The sequence below is a fragment of the Lynx canadensis genome, chromosome C2 (assembly GCF_007474595.2).
Source record: "Lynx canadensis isolate LIC74 chromosome C2, mLynCan4.pri.v2, whole genome shotgun sequence".
Classification (NCBI taxonomy): Eukaryota; Metazoa; Chordata; class Mammalia; order Carnivora; family Felidae; genus Lynx; species Lynx canadensis.
In genome coordinates, this window is record NC_044311.2 from 78,090,540 (window position 1) to 78,111,935 (window position 21,396).

Sequence of the window (21,396 nt, forward strand, 5' to 3'; positions counted from 1 at the left end):
ATAATTTCCAAAACACACGTGCAAAACTCCAGTGTTTCTTTATTGAATTCTCTCTTGAATTCCATCTTAAAATAAAAACTATGAACCTCAATTAGAATTAACACACATTCTGAGGGTTAATTTCCACTTTAGAAAGAAAAGATCAAGCCCTTTTTAAATACTAGTTTAATGACCAGTGAGCATACGAAACCATGTTTATCAGCAGATTCACGTAATAATTTAATAATTATTTAATAATTTAATAATTATTTTCCTTTATCTTAAAGAATATAGCTTTCCCAATCAAATGTAAACTTTATTTTGATATCATATCAAAGAATGACATTGGGAATTGCAAGGGAGCAGAATGCATGACCCCAAAATGTGCTACTTTAGCATGTAGATTATTTGGAGCTGAAGGCAAACAAGACCCTGCAGGTTCAAGAAAAATTTTTCCTCTCCCTTAACTATCTAAAATAATTGAGACAGGGGGCCTGGCCCAGAACGGGAGCTACTACCAGAGAGAACTTTTAATCTAAATGACTCATCTGTAGGACAAGACAAACATCTAACCGCCACACATCTGCTCTTTTTATCCTGAGAAGTCCCCTTCCTCAGGCCCACATCCCACCCAGTCCTTAGCTCAGGGTGGCATAGTAGCCATAACCGCCTGACTTATTCCTGGGGCTCCTGTCCTTAGGAGGCTCCCATAGATGTGTAATTAGAATTGTTTTCCTCCTGTTAATATGTCTGATGTCAACTTAATTAGTCAACTAGCCAAAAGAACCTAGAAGGATGGAGGAAAAACTCTTTCCTCCCCCATAAAACCTTTTCTAAAATTGAAAGCAAAGCTCTATCTTTTTCTCAAAAGGAGAAAATTACTTTTTAGAGTTTGCTTATTGAAACTTGGAAGCACAAAATGAAAAATAGGGGTTTTACACAATTTCATTGCTTCATACTTTTAAGGACTAAAATATCTTTGTATAAAACTATCTCTGCTATACTTATACACCAACAAACTATACTTTCATTCCAATTATTTTTTAAAAGGAGTAGCAATTTCCTTTCAAATAGTTACACAGAACTATAAAACTCTTATTTAACTCTAGAAAGGATGAGACCCTTTCGTCATACAAATTAAAATGTGAAGTTTACTTGCAAATCTACACTCCATCACTTTAATATTAACGTAAATACGATGAAATTGCCTTCATCAACTCCTTCATTTTGGCAACACAAAGATGAGCTTCCTGATGTTCTATAAACAATGTTTATATGATGGAAGTTCATCTAAAATTCAACATAAGCAATAACATATGAGTGTGGAATGGAAATCAAGGAATGGTCTTAAATAGGAAGGAAAAAGCCCCAGTATCTCTTAAGCAGCAAGAGCATCTTCCCAGTTTAGTTTCAAGACATGTACCATCATCCATTCATCCTCCTGTTTCCAGAGCCCTGAAGATAACAAAAGAAAAATATTAATAACTTAATTTCCTGTTGCCTTTCTGCACATAAGAAAAAACTTGCATTTATAAAATCATACAAATCAAGGTCAGATGACAGTTTAGAGTGATAAGATACATAAGGTTTAAGGTTAATTATATTCTTCTGAGGGTCATATTAGTTCCTAATAGAAAAGACAATCATATACAAACATGAAAAAGTGGCTGTCTATAGGGATTAGTCTAAACTAAGATTTACCTTCTTCTTTCCAAAGGAAATGGGAATTTTATCAGATTTCCAATTCTTAATCTCAGCATTTATTAAATACTATAAAATTCTTTTTTTATAAAAAGTAATACTTCAAAATGCAAACAACATATAGACAATAAAGAGTAAGTTTTTGCAGTTTTGGAAAACAGTTCAGCAGTTCCTAAAAAGGTTAACCTATGACCTTGCAATTCTACTCCTAGGTATGTACCAGAGAACCGAAAACACACATGCACAAAAACACTTGTGCACAAAAGGAACACAGCACCATTCACAATAAACTTGAAAACAATTGAGAAGGGAAATGCCTCAAATCTCAGATCGAATGATGAACAGATAGACCTCACTGTGTTTATCTAGACACTGGAATATTATTCAGCCACAAAAAGGAATGACCTACTGACACATCCTACAACACAGATGACCCTAAGATCACGATGTTAAGTGAGAGATGCCAGGCACAGAGGTCACACGTTGTAGGATTCCATTTACAGGATATGTCCAGAGTTGACAAATCAAGAAACAAAAAGTAGCTTACTGGTTGCCAGGGACTGGAGAAGAGAGAAGATACTGGAGGTGGAGGAATAAGGAGTGCCTGTTAACGTGTACGGGGTCTATATTCACGGTGATGAAAATGTTCTGGATGAAAGTTGCACAAACTTGTGACTGTATTAATAAAAGCCACTGAATCCTTTACTTTAAAAAGGTGAATTTCACGGTATGTGAATTCTATATGAAAAAAAAAATTAAGAATGTTTTCTTTCACCCTAGACGTCTAGCCTTGTTCCTCAAAGACAACACTTTCAGTAATTTCTTTAAACCCTTTCAGAGGTTTTTAAGGCATGTAATTAGCACATAACCATGTGTGATAATCCCTTTCTTTTTTGAAAACACACAAGGCAATATTCTACTCCTCCTCTTCTGCCTTCACCGCTCCAACCCCCCAGTTTAGAGATGATTCAGTATCAGCACCCACAGATATACCTTTATTCTTTTTCTTTTTTTCCTTAAGTAAGTGCCATGCCCAGCTTGGAGCTCAATGTGGAACTTGAACTCACGACCCTGAGATCAAGACCTGAGCTGAGATCAAGAGTCGGACACTTAACTGACTGAGCCACCCAGGTGCCCTATACCTCATTCTTTTTAAAGATGCATTCTAGAACATGGATGAACCAATTCATTAGGCACCGGCCCTCTACTGGAAAGCATCTGGGTTGTTTTCCAGTCTGCAGCTATTTCAAACAATGCTGTAATGAACTTATTTTTAAAAAAGATCTTTACATAAATGAATGTATCTGTAAAATAAATTCTAATCAGTGAAATTGTTAAATTGGCAAATTCTAAGAAGTGAACTTGCCAAGTCAGAGATTGTGCGCATTTAGAATTTTTATTTTGTCAAACTATCCCCCCAAAAGTTTGCACAAATGTCCACGTTTTCCAGTGGTAAATGAAATGTCTTTCTAGTGTTGTATACCACCTTTGGATCCTTGTCAATCCAATAGAGGAAAAAACGTCTCTTAAATTACTTATAAGTAAAAGTGAGTATCTTTGTGTTTGTATTTTTCTGTGCACTATTTATTGACATCTTCCTTGTTTTTCTGTTATTAGTCTTTAAAAATACTTCAAAATAGAGAAAAGCAAACTAATCTCTATTTTAAAAAGAGTATTTTATATTTGGATTAAATTCAGTTCTGGTAAGTTTGTCTGTATCCACACTCCTTCAGTATTCAAATCTTCATTTGGATTAATTCTGGTAATTTATTAATGTTCATAGGTGCCACTAACAAAAATTCGCTGACTTAATTGATTTGTGTGTAGGGTGATGGGAAAGATGAAAGATGTGTTAGAAAGGTGAAAGAAAACAAAAGCTATGAATGGGGAAAGTAGTATCTTTGGAAGTACAACCTGTATTGGGCAAGAAGCAAAAAGAGTAAAACTTGCCCATTATATTTGCCCAGTATTCCATAGGCTCCACTTGGAATATTTTGGTTGGTCTTCTCACTGTAAAATGCAGTAAATATGGGTATGTCAAGTCTGTATATGCTGGTGGGAGTGATGGGGGAAAAGTGGCAGTGGCCAGTAACCTAATATTCTGTACAGTTTTTTGGCATGCTTCTAAGATTTTCCCAAGATAATTTGTTCTAATGCCCACCAGTGTTTCCACGTAGGAGTCTTATCCTGCTGCTTGTTTGGAGCCTGCGGCAGGGGGCACCAGACTGTCCAGCTGTTGGCGATGTCCTGTATTAATCAGCCACTCATAAAACTTGTTCTCCACGAGTACCTGGAACTGCTTCCTCTGATCCCTAAAAGTGCCGTCAAGAGCAAAAATAATGTAAGAACACTGGTTCACGTTCATTTTCCTCCAGGTGATTGTAAAACGCTTTAATGGGATAGACATTAAATTGTGTCTAGTTATCCAAATAACTGCTCTATTGAGTTCTGTACATTGGAGCACTACCACCACCAAAAAAAAAAAAAAAATATATATATATATATATATATATATATATATATATATATATAGGTCAGATACAATACATTATATATAAAAGTATTCTGCACACTCCTCAGCTTCTATCCAAATGGTGCTCATTCTTCCAGATCCAACACAAATTCTTACTTCTTCCATAAATCTTCCCTGACTACCCATGCCATGTTTTTTGAAACTATGTTAACCATACAGTGTGTCCCTGGCTTCCAGAGTTCAAAGACTAGTACCTTGAAATAAAATTTTGTGGTGAACATAATAAACCATAATCATCTACTATCACAGCATGTAATCTAAAAATAAGATATTTTAGCGCCCCAAGTTTAGGATGGTTATAATTCCAGAATAAAAGACAACATTTTAAATGGATGAAATTTAGCTTTGTTTTAAAACACTATACTTATTTTTCACATTTTACGGCAGATTAGGGAAAACTTTGACCAAAACTAGCATCAGTCCTTGGAGCAGCATTAGGAATCCACCCCTAGAGAGTCGGTCTGTGGTGGATGCCAGGAAATCTGATTTCTAGCAAGCCCCTTGGATGACCTTAACACACAGCCAAGGTTGAGAACCACCGATAGAGGGTAGAGAAGTAAATTAAAAACTAAGCCGATTCATTCAAGTATTGGATTATGTGGCATAGTCTATACATGACCTTTCATTTATAGAGTCCTTTATCTGTCAACAAACTTAAGCTTCTGAAAAGAAGCGAGTCTAATTCTTGGGCCTCTAAGTGCTCCCATCTCCCAACCAAACAGCCTGGAATAGGGACCTTAAAAGACACACTCTATCTTTCTGATTACTTTACCATGGCTGTAAACATGTACAGATTAATTTTCCCGTGGAATTTTATATAAGGCAAATTCTTCCTCTAGAAAACACTTACTTTGTCAAACGAGCCTCCTTCACAGTTTTCTGCCAGATTTGTATCTTCTGCTCTCTTTGACGCAGTGCTTTCTGATATGCATACGGAAGCCCCCCAGGTATCTCTGTCGTATCCCCTTCCATTTCAAAGGGGATAATAAATACATAGAATTCACAAGGTGGTAAGAGTCGGAAGACACTTGTGTCGCTGCTCTCTCTGCACACAATCATTGGATTATCCCAATAGTTAGGCACTGTAGCAAGGCCGGTCCTGGCCATGTGATCCTCCAGCATTGGATAATGGGTGTGAAAAGGGGCCAAAGTTACTGTCTGGTTTCCAGAGAGAATAAGTGGGCGTGTAGGCGTCAGAATGTGAAAGACGCAACCTGCCGTGGAAGAGATGGACAAACGGTGGCAGGCAGCAATGACTTTAATGTTGTCACAGCTATGGAGGTGAAGAGCAGTCTGTACGGGGCCCAAGACAAATGTGCTATTCCTGCACTTCTCAATGGTCACAGATCTGTAATGTGAAAAAAATCAGGTGAACTCCCCAGTGAGAATAAGTGAATACTGTGCTACAAAACTATTCTCTGATAGCAAAATCAGAGAACTAGGACAATCAGTCCTAGTCCAAAGAAAACGTCAGAATATCAGAACACTGTGCTTACCGTAGGGGAGACAGCAGATATATAAAAGATTCGTTGCAACGATGAATCTTTACGTGTGCCCCCACCAGAGTATCTGAGCTCTTGGCCAAGGTCTGCTTGTAAACCTGGCTCATCACCACCATGCGGTGCATCCTAGGGGCCACATGAGTATTACAAGCAATCTTAGCTCTTTTGGTCGTCCCTTCAACTATGTAAGAAAAATATAAATAAATGAGATAGTTTCAAATCAAAACAACCATATGAGGTTACATATGTCTATGTGTGTATACGGGTCTAAAATTAGATACATACAAGGTTTGGGAAAATGTTAGATCTGGGCTTTGGGTAGGGAGGTGTTTGCTATACTGTTCTCTATGTTTCTCAGTACGTTTGCGATATTTCATAATTTTTTGTCATAAAATTTTTTGAAACCTATAATCCATTCAAGATTGCCTACAGATCTAAGGTTTGTTTCATGTGTAACCATTCAAGTAATACACCTAAGTTCATATGGCCAGAAAGTGACAGAACTGGCCCGACTCAAATAACTCAAGTATCTTCTCCAAGTTGACTCAATTTATCATCCCAGTCCTGAAATAATCTCTTTAAATTGCCATAATACTAATTTCAATCCCCTCCTCAGCTACTTACCACAGTATTCCATGAATTCTATTTGGATTCAGGTCTTTAATCCCTAGATCATTAGTGACTGAGAGCATATTTTCCTCTCACACACAGTGCCTCACACACACGGACACTTAAAACATCTGTGCAGGGGTTACCCTCCTAACACAGTTTCACCATCGTGTGACTGGCTTCTCAGACTGTGCTTCCCTGCAAGCCATCAGGATACCCTTGTAGATAAACGAATACTGGCCAAATAGGAAGAGGTCACAGAAGTATGTGATTCTTCTTTTTTAAAAACAAAACAAAAAAACAACTTACTGCTTCCTTTTATTAAATAAGTAACACATGGTTATTGTAGAAAAATTTTAAATAGTGGCAAAAGAAGATAAAAATTATTTGTGATCCTGTTATCCACCACCATTAACATTTCGGTATAATCCTAAGAGATTAGCTATCCTCTTTTTCCTACTAGTGACTACTGCTAACATCTAAACAACTGCTTGAGCCTATATTCTTTTATCAACACCAAAAATTTATGTAGTATGTCCTATATATTTATGGCACCCTCAGACATCTGGAAGTCTTTGACCTCCTCTAGAGCAATAGCTTGGTTAGACACGGAATTCTTGGGTCACAATCTTTTCACTCAAGATTCTTTTTTTTTTTTTTTAATTTTTTTTTTTCAACGTTTATTTATTTTTGGGACAGAGAGAGACAGAGCATGAACGGGGGAGGGGCAGAGAGAGAGGGAGACACAGAATCGGAAACAGGCTCCAGGCTCTGAGCCATCAGCCCAGAGCCTGACGCGGGGCTCGAACTCACGGACTGCGAGATCGTGACCTGGCTGAAGTCGGACGCTTAACCGACTGCGCCACCCAGGCGCCCCACTCAAGATTCTGTATATGTTGCTCAATCGTTTTGTTTTTTTGGCATTATAAAAATTTGATACAAAACTCATTTTTTTAATTACATGGAGCCTATTTTTTCCTTTATCTTTGAAATTCAGAGATTGTGGGAGTATATTCTAGTTTTGGGGGTTTTTTTCACTAATTTTGCCTGCAATTTGCCTCAGTATAGGCACCTACTTCTTTTTAAACTTCCACCCGAACCCCCTTCTCTTAAAACTTCTACGTGGGCCAGAAGTCATACGGCACCCGAACCTATCCTGGACTGTCAGGAATAGGTATTTGATGTGACCAAGGCCAGGATTTTCTTTACTGTAACTTGAGTTTTCCAATTTAGAAAAATCTAATCTGTTTGTGTCTGTGTGCCTAGATAGGACCCCATCTCTACACCAACTGTCTGACGCTGTAACCGTGGAAAGGCCAAATGCTGCTGTGGTACATGGAAAACAGGAAAGCCTTAAGCAAAGGAGCATGTGAGAGGGCAAGGGAGAAAGAGTCTGAATAAAGAAGAGCAGAGAAAGAGAGGACTGACCCAAGTTGGAACTCCTGTTAACTGTAACCACAAAGATCCAGAATCACAAATCAACTCTCTGACTCTTGCTGCCTTGACAGGAAAAAGTCATAGACAAAAGAGAAATGTTCCCTTTTCTTCTCTCTTATAGTAGCAATATTTTTCAGGTCTTCTACAAAAGATGTAGGACTATTAATACACCAGAAAACACACACTTCCTTCACTTGTCATCCAATTTTTAATATAGATGAAAATACTGAAAAATACCTTGGTGAGCCCAAGCCAATTTCTTTCCAGACTTGAGGCAGGCAGATGTACCAAATGGATTCCCAGTCAAACAGGTTCTCAGCCAGGCTTCCAGCTTGTAGAAAGAAAAGGTCTTAGAGAGCCTTGAGAAGCCACTTTCTGCATGTAGTGGTTGCCACAGTGCAAGTTCATGAAGTGGATATATCTTCCTGGCTCCACTGACTGTACCTTCAATCAGAAAGCTGAGGGCCACAACAGCTTCTCGAGAGACGAGACTACTATGGGTCGAATGAAATGATGCAGTGAGTTGTTCTGGATCTAAAAGCAGCTCAAGGAGGTCTGACAGATGATCATAGACAAATGCTTGGTGACTGTAATCATTCCAGTTCTAAAAAATATCAAAATAAAGCACACTTAACAAAGAGATTCTACAAGACCTGTATTTTAATTGCTTTTTATTTATATTTTGCCTCATCTCCTAAAAAGCATTTAAGGTAGCAATGTACACCTCATAAAGATTTTTTAAATATATGTGATAGGTATAAACAGATTCTCTGCCTTCTTTGGCTAATTCAAAAGTAATACTAACAGCTAATCCTTAGTGTGTGCCAACCAGTAAGTGTTATACAAACCTTAACATATTTAATCCTAGCAACAATCTTGCAAAAGATGCCATTACCATGCGCACTTTACAAATAAGGAAATGGAGATAGAGAAAGGTTAAGAATCTTACCCAGGGTCACAGAGCTGGTAAATACTCTAGGTTTCAGATCTAACATTCGATGAAGCACTGGGTTTCCTTTTTTTAATTTACTTTTATTTGTCATTTTGTCTATTTGAGAGAGACAGCAGGGGAAGCGGCAGAGGGAAAGAGGGAAAATCTTAGGCAGAATCTTAACCTTAAGAATCTTAATCTGACTCAGGGCTCAATCCCAGGACCTGAGATAATGACCTGAGCTGAAACCAAAAGTTGGATGCTCAACCAACCGAGCCACCCAGGGGTCCCATGTTGGGTTTCTCTACTTACCTTCTCATACTACAGGAGGAACTTCAAATACCACTGGATGAAACAATGTAACTGATCTTACAGTAGCTAGATTTAAGACAAGTTATAACTTTTGGAATAAGCTTGGAGTTGGCAGATGTCTCAGTGACTTGGCTCATTCATTTGACAGATATTTTGTGAATATCTCTTATGTGGTATGAGCAGTGTTAACTGATGAATTATGCAAATTGGCTACGACATAGTCTTGTCCTCAAGGAACTCAGAGTCTATGTAGTGAAAAAACAATATAAGCGAGCAACTATTACACAGTGAGATAAGACCTAGGGCAGAGATCTGTGAAGACATGCTAGGAGCATGAGAGGAACAAGGAACTCCCCTTGGGGAAAAACAATCATTGTGGAGTGCTGTTTGAACAGATTCTTAATTCACGCAAACATATTTTTAAATAAGGCTTAGGCCTAGGGAACAGCATATGCAAAGACCCATAGGAATAAAATTACCTGCTGTGTTCAGAAAACTGGAAGTTCTGGGTGGGATTTAGGAAGCATGCTGGGAAGTGTCAGGTAAAGTTAAAATAGTAGGTAGGGACCAATCAGGAAAGGCCTGTAGGAAACCCTAATAAAACATCTGGGCTTTATTTTGTGTGCCAGGGACTTTAGGGCTATTTTCTAAATAGCTGTACCCTTTTTTCTTTTTAATAAATTCTCATTTGGATACCAAAGAACATGTTAGGGGCACTTGGATGGCTCAACTGGTTAGGCATCTGACTCTTGGTTTTGGCTCAGGTCACGACCTCATGGTTTGTGAGTTCAGGCCCTGCATCAAGCTCTGTGCTGACAACACGGAGCCTGCTTGGGATTCTCTCTCTCCCTCTCTCTCTGCCCCTCCCCCACTTGTGCCCATGCGTGTGTTCTCTTTCTCTCAAAATAAGTAAATAAATACTTAAAAATAAAAAAAAAAACACGTCAAAGCAGAGCTGTCACTCTTCATCTCTCTTATTGCATCCTCCTCACCCATCGTAGGCCCTGAGGTGGCCCCATGGAGCACAAGATGAAAACAGCAGTGACAATGATAATTCATTGATGGCAGCTTTGGCAGGAGACAGATATAATCCTTCTGCATTTAGAAAGTCCAGTGTAGTGGGTGGGGTGCAGATTAAAAGCAGAGTGACCAGGTAGGATCTAATTATGGAAGTCAAGGTCCCCCCACCTCCAAAATGTCATTATGGTCTATATAAGAGGAAGAGACAGAGTTTATATATATATATATATATATATATATATATATATACACATATATATTTAAAGATTTTATTTCTTAAGTAATCTCTATACCCAACATGGGGCTCGAACTCACAATCCTAACATCAAGAGTTGCATACTCCACTGACTGAGCTAGCCAGGTCTTCTGAAAAGGGACAGACTTTTAGAGTTATTTTGGAGGCAGACTCGGGAAGACTTGACAAATAACTAGGTACAGGTGCTGAGAGAGTGAGCATCTGAAGCTGGTGGTAACTTGAACTGGCATAGAGAATATACGTTGATTTAAGTAAAGGGAGATTTTACTGTAGGCACACGTGGTCATCTCCCAAACTGAAGTGTAGGTAGGCCTCATAACAACTGGAACTGGAAGGCTACCTTAAACCTGGTTCTTTCTCAGAGGCCGATGTCTCTACATGTCTGTTCCATTCTACTCTTTTTCTCTGATTACCTCAGTTTCTAATCCCTCATAACTCCAGGGCACTCATGAACATGGTGGCTATTCTGGTACCAATATCACTTGAGCCACCAGCTCAAGCACCCCTCACAGACTGGTAACTTCTTCAGTTCCTGGGGCTACTGATGGGGCCAGGTCATCATTTCCAATTAGACCAATTTCACATACATACCTATGAATGGGTTACTCTAGTCAAGGGTCCATCTCTGGTCTAATCAGTTGGGAAAGGTCATGCTATGGCACAAACTAAGTCACCATTTACTGGTGCTTACTATGAAACAAGTCTCATGCTATTATATTAGTGAATTCTCACAGCCATCCAGAAATGTGCAATATCATCCCCACTTATCGAAGAGAAGCCAAGGCCTAGAAAAGTTAACTAACTTGCCTAAAATCATGTGATACCAAGTGGCAGAGCCAATTTGAATACAGACTACAGATGGTTCAAAACACCGTCTCTATACGGTACCCACTCAACAGGAAATACATGTGGAAAGAGCAGACAATTATTGGTCTTTCTAATACATCTGGACTTGGGCATTCTGAAATTAAGGTATAGATAGGGCATCTGCGTGAAGAGGGGAATCTAAAATGCAGACAAACTCAGGAGTCATTGAGATATATAAAGTCATGGGAAGAGAAGAATTATGTTTAAAGAATATGTCTAGTGTGAGGGGGAAAAAAAAAAAAAAAGACTATGTCTAGTGAGAAGACAAAATGGCCCCAGGCAGAATCCGGGGGGAAAAGCAGCCTGTCGGGGCCAGGAGGGGAAGCTCATGAAGAAGAGTGAGAAGGAAGAATTAAAAGCAGAACCAGGAGGGAATAGCATCATGGAATATAAGGGCGGCCAGATTTACTCGAAAAAGATTATAAAAGTACCAAATATCAGAGAGGTTTTTGTTGTTGTTGTTTGCCTCAGAACAATTTGTGTGTGTGTGTGTGTGTGTGTGTGTGCCTCAGAACATTTTTAAGGAACCTGCGCATGGCAGCAATACTGAGGTCTATGTTTTCCTTAAAGTTCTTCAGAATACTTTTACATAAACGGGTAAAACCATTTCAGTTTTCCTTACAAAGACAGAAGAAATAACACAATTTCTAAAACTCACAACATGAGGCAGTTAAATTTAACTTCTAGGTCATCACATCATATAATATTACATAAGCATGCTAAGCTTAAGCATACTGAAGCACATCATTTAAATATATGAGAAGATATTTTTACAGAAGTTGTGTCAGTAGATCTCAACATACTTTGCAAACTCTACATCTTTTCATTTATCCTACCTTAGTCAAATAAGTAGATTCAAATTCATTGACATTTGCAAAACTGAGAATTCTAATGAGAGTACAGTGAATAGTTTGCCCAAAAATCATGCAATTTTTGGGTCACCAAAGGAGCAGAAATCACCTATTTCGACTAAGACTGAAAATATTTATTTTGTTTTATAATAAGGAAAAGAAATGAAAAAAGCAAAACAAAACAAGCATGCCAGCAAATGACTGGCTTATATAAGTAATCCTAACACAATTTTTAATGAAGACAAATCATCTTCCTCACAAATTCCCTTTCAGAGGAGACCAAAATTTAAACAGTACCTTATTATGGCAACTGGATTTTTCAGCCAAGTCAGGAGACTGAGATCTATTTCTGGGACTAGGCCACTCTTCTCCAATCAAAGATGTCCTCAGGGAAACCTTGTTTAACTGCTGTATATATAAGAAGAGCAGAAACTGTAGGGTGTCCACTGAAAGCTGTCCAAGAAGAAAAGAGATGATGAACACATGTCTTTAAACCACACCAGTCCAGGGACACCTGGATGGCTCATTTGGTTAAGTGTCTCTCTTTTTTTTTTTGATGTTTATTCATTTTTGAGAGAGAGAGAGCACACATGTGCGCATGAGCAGAGGGAAGGGCAGAGAGAGAGGGAGACACAGAATCTGAAGCAGGCTTCAGGCTCTGAACTGTCAGCACAGAGCCTAATGTGGGACTCGAACCCATAAACCAGGAGATCATGACCTGAGTCGAAGTCGGACGCTTAACTGACTGGGCCACCCAGGTGCCCCTAAGTGTCTGACTCTTGATTTTGGCTCAGGTCATGATCTCATGGTTCGTGAGATTGAGCCCCACATGGGGCTCTGCACTGACAGATTCTCTCTCTCCCCACCTCCCCTCTCTCTCTCCCCCCCCTCTCTCTCACAACCCCCCTCAAAATAAATGAATAAACTTAAAAGAAAATCACATCAGTCCGTATTCTACAACTAAGTAGACATAGTAAAATAAATTCACAACAGTTTGCCGATCTTAAGAACAAAAGTGTAGAAACTTGCTAGCATTTGATATGTAGGTCTCTGATACCCAGGAGTTCCTAAAATCAATTAAACTGAAGTCACCTCCCTTCTTGGAAAGCTATGTAGCATCTTTGGCTGTAGACATTCTCTCCCAAAATTGATGAAGTGGATAAGATGAAGTACATACTTTTAAAAAATATATTATTTCAAAAGTTTAAAATTATAATTAAAAAAAAGGAAACACTTTAGTCATTTGAATAAATAAATTAATGGAAGAAAGAAGAAGGAAATTTCACCAAAATTTGGAGGTTGGTCTAACCTAAGACTCACAGACTTATCAACAAAGTTTAGGGTATCAATGCAACACTTGAAATTGTATGTAATTTTTTGGTGTATGTACATTTTATAGGGGGGTAGGACTCATGTTTTCATCAAGTTCTTCAAAGAGTGTGTGACTTAAAAAAATATCACTGGTCTGATAGAGGTTTATAAATCATTTCGTATTTGAAAAAGGGTCTGGTTTGAAGCTCAGGACTTGAAGTTCATGATTATCCTCAGATATCCATTCCCATGCACATACAGGAGGCACACAAAAGTAACACATCTGGTACTATAGTTATAGTATAGCTGAAAATCACTCTACCTAAAAACTTAAAAACACAGAATCTCAGGATCACCTAGACCTACTCAGTCAACTGTCAATGGAACCCCATGAATCTACCTATTAAACGTTTACTTTCTTAATCAAATTTTTTGAGATAACTGTAGATTTGAGATTACATGCAGTTGTAAGGATAGAGAGACCCCGTGTACACTGTATTCAGTTCCCCATCTTGCAAAGCTATAATATAGTAGCACTACCAGGGGACTGACGTTGGTGCAGCCAAGTTACAGAACATTTCCATCAACACAAGGATCTTGCATGTTGCCCTTTTATAGCCACACTCACTCCCTACTTCCCCCTCCCACACCCACCCCTTCCTTAATCCCTGACAATCACTTATCTGTTCTCTATTTTTGTCATTTCAAGAATGTTATATAAATACAGTATGTAACCTTTGGGGACTGGCGTTTTTATGCTCAGCAAAATTCCTTGATTTTCTACATATGTCCATTGAATAATTATATGTTATCATTATTCCTTCATATACCTTCCTATTCAAGAGACTATAAGATCCTTGTCTTTTTCATTTTTCTATTCCTAGTAATTACCATAGCACATAGCACATAATAAGCACTCAAAAAATGTGGAGCTTCTTGAAGGTTTCATTCATCTCTGTATCCAGCATCCACTACTGTACCTCACACATAGTAGACACTCGATAAATGCTTAATTAACAAATAACTATACTGTTCTTTATCTCTTGGTTGCTTGCAACACTTTCTTTCAATTTCCAAAACCCTGTTTAGACATTACCACATGTGGCAGAGAGCGACTAGTACTAACTAAATATACCTTTGCTTTTCTTCTTGGGCACACGACTACATAGTATTTCCCAGCCTCTCTTGAAGTTAGACATGGTATAACCGAGTTATAGTCAATGGAATGTGGGTGGATTGACATACACTATTGACTCTCCCAAAAGAAATGGCAGTAAAAGACTCCGAGACCCTAGAGGACATGGCTGGGAAAAATTGTATCATGCCTGCAATTATTCATTTCCACATCCTCCGGGAGGCTTTTGGGTCTGATACATGGCCATAGGAGTTCTTTACCTCCTGTGAGGTAGTTTATCTCCCCAACTTCCTGATTTTAGACATGGACATATGACAAAGCTTTAGCCAATGGAATGAAAGTCACTGCAGTCTATGTCACATCAGAGCCAAAGTTTAAGAGGCATTGTGAGCTTTCTCCTGCTCTGCTGCTCTTCCCTTCTGTCCTAAGAATAGGCATGACCAACACAGAACATGTTTCTTCGGCCTGGGTCCCCAAATGAGGAGACACATAGAGCCAAGCCGTCACCTGGAAGAGAGGCCTAGCTAAAGTGCAAGCTGCACATAGAATAAGCAAGAAATAAATCTTTGTTACCGTAAGCCACTGGAATTTCATTTTTGTTTGTTTTTAACTGCAGCAAAGCTAATACAATTGTGGTTCCAAAAGACAGATGACTAGATCCCTGAGTTATTGCTTGGACAACAGCAGCCTACAGATCCATCCAACTGGATGCCCTGTGGTATACTGCTGCTTGAAGGAGAAATAAACTGTTAACTGTGCCAAGCCACAGAAATGCCAGGATTGCTTATTACTGTAACGAGCCTACTCTGATTAATATACTTTCTCTGCGAAGTCTTTCCTGATCACCGGAACTAATCACTCTCTTCCCTATTCTATTTCTGCCCTTTACGTTACACTTTTACTAGTGTACATTCTACACTATCAAATAGCACTTTTTCACACACCAACCTCCCCTACTACACTATGAGCTCCATGAGGGCAGAGATGCTATTCCAATCATCTCTGAATCCCAGCACATAGCAGATGCTTACTTAAAAACAGTCGGGTGCCCTGACTGTAATTTATCAATGGTTCATAAGCACTGACTCACCTTAAAATATTTTTAACTTTCTTTGAGAGAGATAGGGCATGCACGTGTTCAAGTCAGGGAGGGGCCGAGAGAGAGGGAGGGAAAGAGAATCCCAAGCAGGCTCCACACTGTCAGCGTGAGCCCAGTGCAGGGTCCGATCTCACAAACCATGAGATCATGACCTGAGCAGGAATCAAGAGGCAGATGCTTAACTGACTGAGCCACCCAGGTGCCCCTCACCTTAAAATATTTTTAAAGTCAATGAAACTATTTGCTTCTTTCATTTGCTGTGTTCTTGTAATGTTTTGGAAGTAGGTGAATAGGGATTGCTAAGTAAGAGCTAATTCATTAAATACCACCCAAATGGAACTGTTTAAAAAAAAAAAAAAAGGCACTTTGGGATCACAATGATCATTCACCTAAAACCACACACTGCACAGCTAGTACAAAACTTACAAATAGTTTCTTTCTCAAAACAATGAAACACACATACACATACATATACATCTATACCTGATTTCTTTGCTTTTCGACTTCATCCTCAGACATGCAGTTGGACAGAAGCTCGGACCATTCCAGGCGCTCTTCTGGTGTCTTCACTGCAAGACTATCAAATATTTCAAAGTAAAGCCACGCCAGATCCTTGGCCAACTGCAGCTTCCCACATGCAATGTGCCTCCACGTAGACCAGTACAGGCGTGGGTAAGCCCCCTCTGTGGCCCGGGTTCGCACATAGGTGGATATCTTCCTGAGATAGTGAAGACTGAACTTGGATGGAGGGGGGACTTGCAAGGCACCCACTATAAAGGGTTCTGCTTTCACCCAGAGGAGAACTCCGGACTGATCCATATTATCTCTAAGGACATCTGTGTGAAAAGACTTCTTGGCATACCTACGAAACAAAAGTTTTTTCACAAACCAAGTTGAACAAAACTCATTTATGCATTTTTTTTTATTTTTTTGTTTTGTTTCACTTACATGGCTTCTTTAAGGTGACCCCTCCCTTAACTATTTTAAGATGTACTAGGTCAGTTTAAAAAGCAGATCTAGTTCATCAACCAAGAGCAGAATTCTTGGTCAGATCTCACTCCAACCCATTTGAACAAGAAAAATTTTGTGATGAAACAAAATTATCTTCCTTGAATTGTTTGAAGTGGTTGTTTTAGGAAGAGTGTAAATGCATGAAGTATGAGTTCCTGCTCAGGAAAGGAAGAAATGAGTCATCTCTTCACAGGACATCTTTGCCTGCCCTGAGGGGGAATGGTAGTCAAAATAAGGGGGATAAAACTTCCAAGTCAAATCACTTACACATAGAGGATGGAAGGTTAAAATTTTGGATGTTAACTGACATATAGTTCAATATGAAGCACTAACATGAGGCAGATGAATACTCACACAAGCATAGGCTGCAAAAATAGATCATCTTTATTCTCTGTAACAGTGAACCCGTTCTGGCATATTCTTTGTGCTTAGTTCAGGTGCAGTGTTTTTAGATTTTGCTTGTTGGTTCTTGGTTTTAACAACAATATACAATTTTTATGGGATAGTTCTAGCTAAAAACAGAAGGGGAAGAAATCACCCACTGTCCCACCATCAAAGGGAAACTAGTTAACATACTCTTGTGTTTCCTTTCTATCTCTTTTTCTACACAGACGGGAGGTTAGTTTTTGAATTTTCAAATGTGCGGTAATACCATATATACAATTCTGTTATTTTAAAAGTTCATAGCACTCTAAATAAATGTACCCGCATGTATTCACCTGTTCTCCTATTTTCAGACATTAAGTAGGTTTAAAAGTTTTCACAAAAACAAGGCACGCAAAATACTGATCATTGTTGAAGCGGGGTGATGAGCACATGGGGGTTTATTTACCTATTCTACTTTTGTGTATGTTAAAATTTTCCACTATAAAAAAAAGCTTAAATGTAGGTGAAGGGTGAAGGGGATTAAGAGGTACAAAATTCCCAGTTATAAAATTAGTAAGTCACGAGGATAAAAAGTACAGCATGGGGAATCTAGTCAATCATACTGTACTCACTTTGGTGACAGATGACACCCACACTTGTGGTATTTTTGTAATGTATATAGTTGTCAAATCACTACGTTGTACGACTGAAACTAATACAATGTGTATCAACTATATGTCAATTAAAATAATGAAGAGTTTAAATGTTATAATTAATGCTATATTACTATCTTTCTGTGTATTTTCTGCACTATGATTATTTCTGGGAAATTTTTCAGATGTGCATTTGTGAAATGAAGTAAATGACATTTCTAAAGCTCCTGATACATATTCCCATTGCTTTCCAAGATGACTGTATCAAACTGTATCATCACTTGACCAAGGGGTACCACTTGACCATTGAGCAATCCTCAGCATTAAAAATATCACTTTAAAAAACCTTCCTTATACGACTGGTGGAAAATGTTTTATTGCTATAATTGTATTTTGCCTTTCATTCCAAAAAAGGCATGTGTCTTTGGGGAATTATCTGCTCCAAAAATAACTGACATCAGTCGAATGCTTAATACCTGCGAGGTAGCACGCTAAATATTTTTCATTTTCACCTCCTTTCGTTCTCTCAACCACCTGGAGATAATATGATTGTCCCCATTCTCAGATGAGAACACTGAGGCTTAGAGAAGTCAAGGGACTTACACTCTTAAGTTGGCACTGTTCTGGATCAGAATTCAAGTCTGTCTGACTTGAGAACCGTGTTATTCACAAATGTACTTTAGGAACCCAGTTTGGGAAGAATCTCCGAAAACGGGACTGGATCCAGGAGAGGATTACCAGAATGAGTGACCTTAGATGTGAGGCCACAAAGGGCCAGGTAAAGGAATGTGGGAGCATGAACCCGAAAGAAGGGGGTGAGAGGCTAAACGACAGCTGGCTTCATACAAGGGAATGGCTTAGCGTTGTTCTGAGTAAAAGAGATCGGAGTTAATGTGAGAAAGATCTCAGTTCGCCCCAAAACGGAAAGCGACTGCTCTGTGAGATACTGAACTCCTGTTCCTGACGTGTGCGACCAAACGCCAGGGTACGAACTCTCCATTTAACTGCGAGACTCCAGACGGCTAAATTCGTAAACAAACAAGGGCTCTGTGGCTCTCAAGAGCAGCCCCGGGGAGGGCTGGGGTTGGGTTTTTCAGGCGGGGACAGCGGCCTGAGACCACAGAGGTCCTCTGGGGGCTTCGCCGACACCTCCGATGTTGTCCGGGTTCGGGGCCGCACCAGCTCCCCGGCCGGACTCTGGGAACCGGGATGGCCCAGCCGACAGGCCCCGTAGCGGGCCCGAAACCGGGCCATCTCCAGGGCAGCCTCCCCACCCTCCCTCCCTGGCGCCGGCCCGCGCGCAGTTACCTGCGAAGGCACGGCCGCTCCGCCGCACCCTCCGCGTGCCGCCGCGCCCCGCTCACCCGGCCCAGCCCCTCGCCCGCCGCCTCCTCCACTGCGCAGGCGCCAGGCCTCGCACCACAGAGAACCGGAGGCCCACGCAGCTAGAGCGGCCGCCAGGTTCTCCCGCGGACTGAGAAAAACTCGGCTGAGGCCGAGAGTCCCCGGTGCTGGGACCTGGAGCCAGGCCTGGCCGCTTTCTGGTGCCGCGCCTCCCCACGCAGGGAAGTAGCAAGTTTTTTGTTGCTCCACCCAACCAAGGTCAGCCAGTAGCTGCTGGTAAGGTCAGCACGCTTTGATCAGTAATATAACAATGACAGTTTACGTTTGTAGTGTTTACTAGGGGCCGGCAATGTGTAAAGCACGTTTATGTGCTATTATCTCAGTCTTCCCAAGAGCCCTTCAAGTTAAGTACACTTGACTTACTGAGAAGTAAACTAGAGGTAAAAGAGGTCTAAGTAATAGACCCCTAAGGTCACACAGCAAGAGAGCTCCCAGGATAGAAACCCAGGCCGTCTGAAGCAACCCCCCAGGATTAGCTCCTTAACTTTGTTAGCTGTCCTGCCACGTTAGGGCCTTCACGAAGCTTTTTTGGATTGCACCCTACAGAAGACATCACTCCTTCCTCGAAGCCTCCACGTAATGATTTTTAGCCATTTCCTGGTTTCTTAGTTCGTTTATGGCCTCTATAGGTGTGGGAGATACAAAAGTAAATAAGGCGATAAAATGCAATTTAGTTTCTCTTTGATGTGGCCTCCCCTATTAGGCGTTTTCCTGAAAGCAGTAACCTTATCTTCCTCTTACCTCTATGGGTCAGGAGACAGAGGCTTTGGATTCAAACAGATCTGGGTGAGAATTCAAGCCGCACTTCTACCTTGAACAGATTCTGTCACCTCTTATGCCTTTGTTCCAACAGCAATGATTATTGAGCACAACTGTGTGTCTGGCACAGTGCTAGGCACTAGGACCACAGCAGTGAACAAAATAGATAAGATCCTTCCTTTTTTGGAGTGTATATTTTAATAGGGAGAATAGATAATATGTATTAAGGAAAAAATGGACAATTTCAGATATTAATAAGTGCTATGAATTTGGAGGGGGAGGTAGGGGGGTCAATGCTGAATTTGAGCTGAGGACTGAAGAATAAGCCATCATATGAAAATCGCAGTCGAAGCAACTTTTACTCTGTGGCAGGCTTCATTCTAAGGTGCTGTTCTATTCAGGTGTGAACAAAACAGTCCAGGTTCATGCTGTCTTGAAACTAGCATCCAGTTGTGTGAGTGTGGGGGATAGGGATGGAAAAAAATAGGATGGTGTAAGAGTAAGGGACTCAGTAGGGGCTGTTTTTGATTGGTTGGTCAAGGAAGTCTTCTCTGAAGTAGTGACATTCCAACAGATTTGAGTGGAAAAAGGAGTCACCCATGTTAAGAACTAAGGGAAGAGTGCTTCAGGCAGAGAGAAAAGCTAGAACAAAGGCCTTAGGGAGGAATAAGTTTGGTGTATTTAAAAAAGAAAAAAAACCAGTTTTGCTGGAACATGGTAAGGAGTATACTAGGTGCAGGTACAGATCATCTTAAGCTTTAAAAATTCTTTTTCTAGCTTTCTTGTGACATATACAGAGTTTTACAAGCTATCATAAAGAGTTGGGGTTTTATTTTAAATGCAGTGAAAAGCCATTCGGGGCTTTTGAGCAGGGTAAGGACAGGATCTGATATGTTTGTAAAATATCATGGGGATGGGGGTCAGGAGTGAACACGAGATACTAAAATATTAAGAGTGGAGGCAGGAAAACCACTTAGGAGGCCTTGCCAAGTGAGAGATGATGTGACTTGGCCCTGAGAGGTAGTGGAGATGTACAGGAGCGGAAAAGATTCAGGATACAGTTTCAAGGCAAAGATTTGGATAGGGGACACAAGGGGAGGAATCAAGGTAGACACCTACAATTTTGTCGTGAACAAGTAGGTGGTGGTGCAATTAATCAGATGAACAAAAGCAGGTGGGGCGAATCAAAGAGTTCTCATAAGTGTGATGATAGTTATTCGTTGCGTGTTTACTGTGCAAGACGCTGTGCTAGACGGTTTACAGCTTTTCTCCCTTTAAAGTTTCACAACATTGCCAGTAAAATGTTTTGCCTCAGGTTTGTAAAAATAAAGCTTAGGCTAGACTGGGGGGGGGGTATGGGAGGGGGGATGTTCTCACCGCTAAGAAGTGGTGGAAGCCGAATCCGAACCTAAGTATGTCTGCCTCCATAGCCTCTTCTCCGAGAAACCCAGGCAATTTTCTTCCGGGATTGTTCGAAGAGGGTAAATAAATTCTCCTAAGCAATTCGTCCGCCCTACGTTTGGCGTAGAGTAATTGTCTCCGCCCATTCCTCCAAAGTCCCTCTGCTCCCGCATCCAGCTCAAAGCTGTGCATGAATGAAATTCCGAGACTTGTAACCGAGGTAAACCCTCCCTCCCACAATTGGGCAGTGCTGCAGGAG

At 40.2% G+C, this 21,396-nt stretch overlaps 1 protein-coding gene across 6 annotated transcripts; it reads right to left on the reverse strand.

Annotated features, from left to right (window-relative positions):
- Positions 1-22: 22 nt before the first annotated feature.
- On the reverse strand, positions 23-21,345 carry TBCCD1 (TBCC domain containing 1). Of its 6 annotated transcripts, none has more exons than XM_030329355.1 (9): positions 21,114-21,345; positions 19,463-19,600; positions 16,027-16,405; positions 12,296-12,451; positions 7,999-8,365; positions 5,710-5,896; positions 5,064-5,561; positions 3,842-3,992; positions 23-1,434 (listed from the first exon to the last, which is right to left on the reverse strand). In XM_030329355.1, exons 2-8 carry the CDS (start codon positions 19,528-19,530, stop codon positions 3,863-3,865), a joined length of 1,785 nt encoding a protein of 594 aa, XP_030185215.1. In that variant the 5' UTR covers positions 19,531-19,600; positions 21,114-21,345; the 3' UTR covers positions 23-1,434; positions 3,842-3,862. The 6 variants fall into 6 exon arrangements, with proteins under 6 accessions (XP_030185215.1, XP_030185216.1, XP_030185217.1 ...); XM_030329356.1 differs by lacking the exon at positions 21,114-21,345 and adding an exon at positions 16,909-17,066 and having other exon boundaries at positions 19,463-19,581; XM_030329357.2 differs by lacking the exon at positions 21,114-21,345 and adding an exon at positions 16,909-17,066 and having other exon boundaries at positions 19,341-19,581.
- Positions 21,346-21,396: the final 51 nt, after the last annotated feature.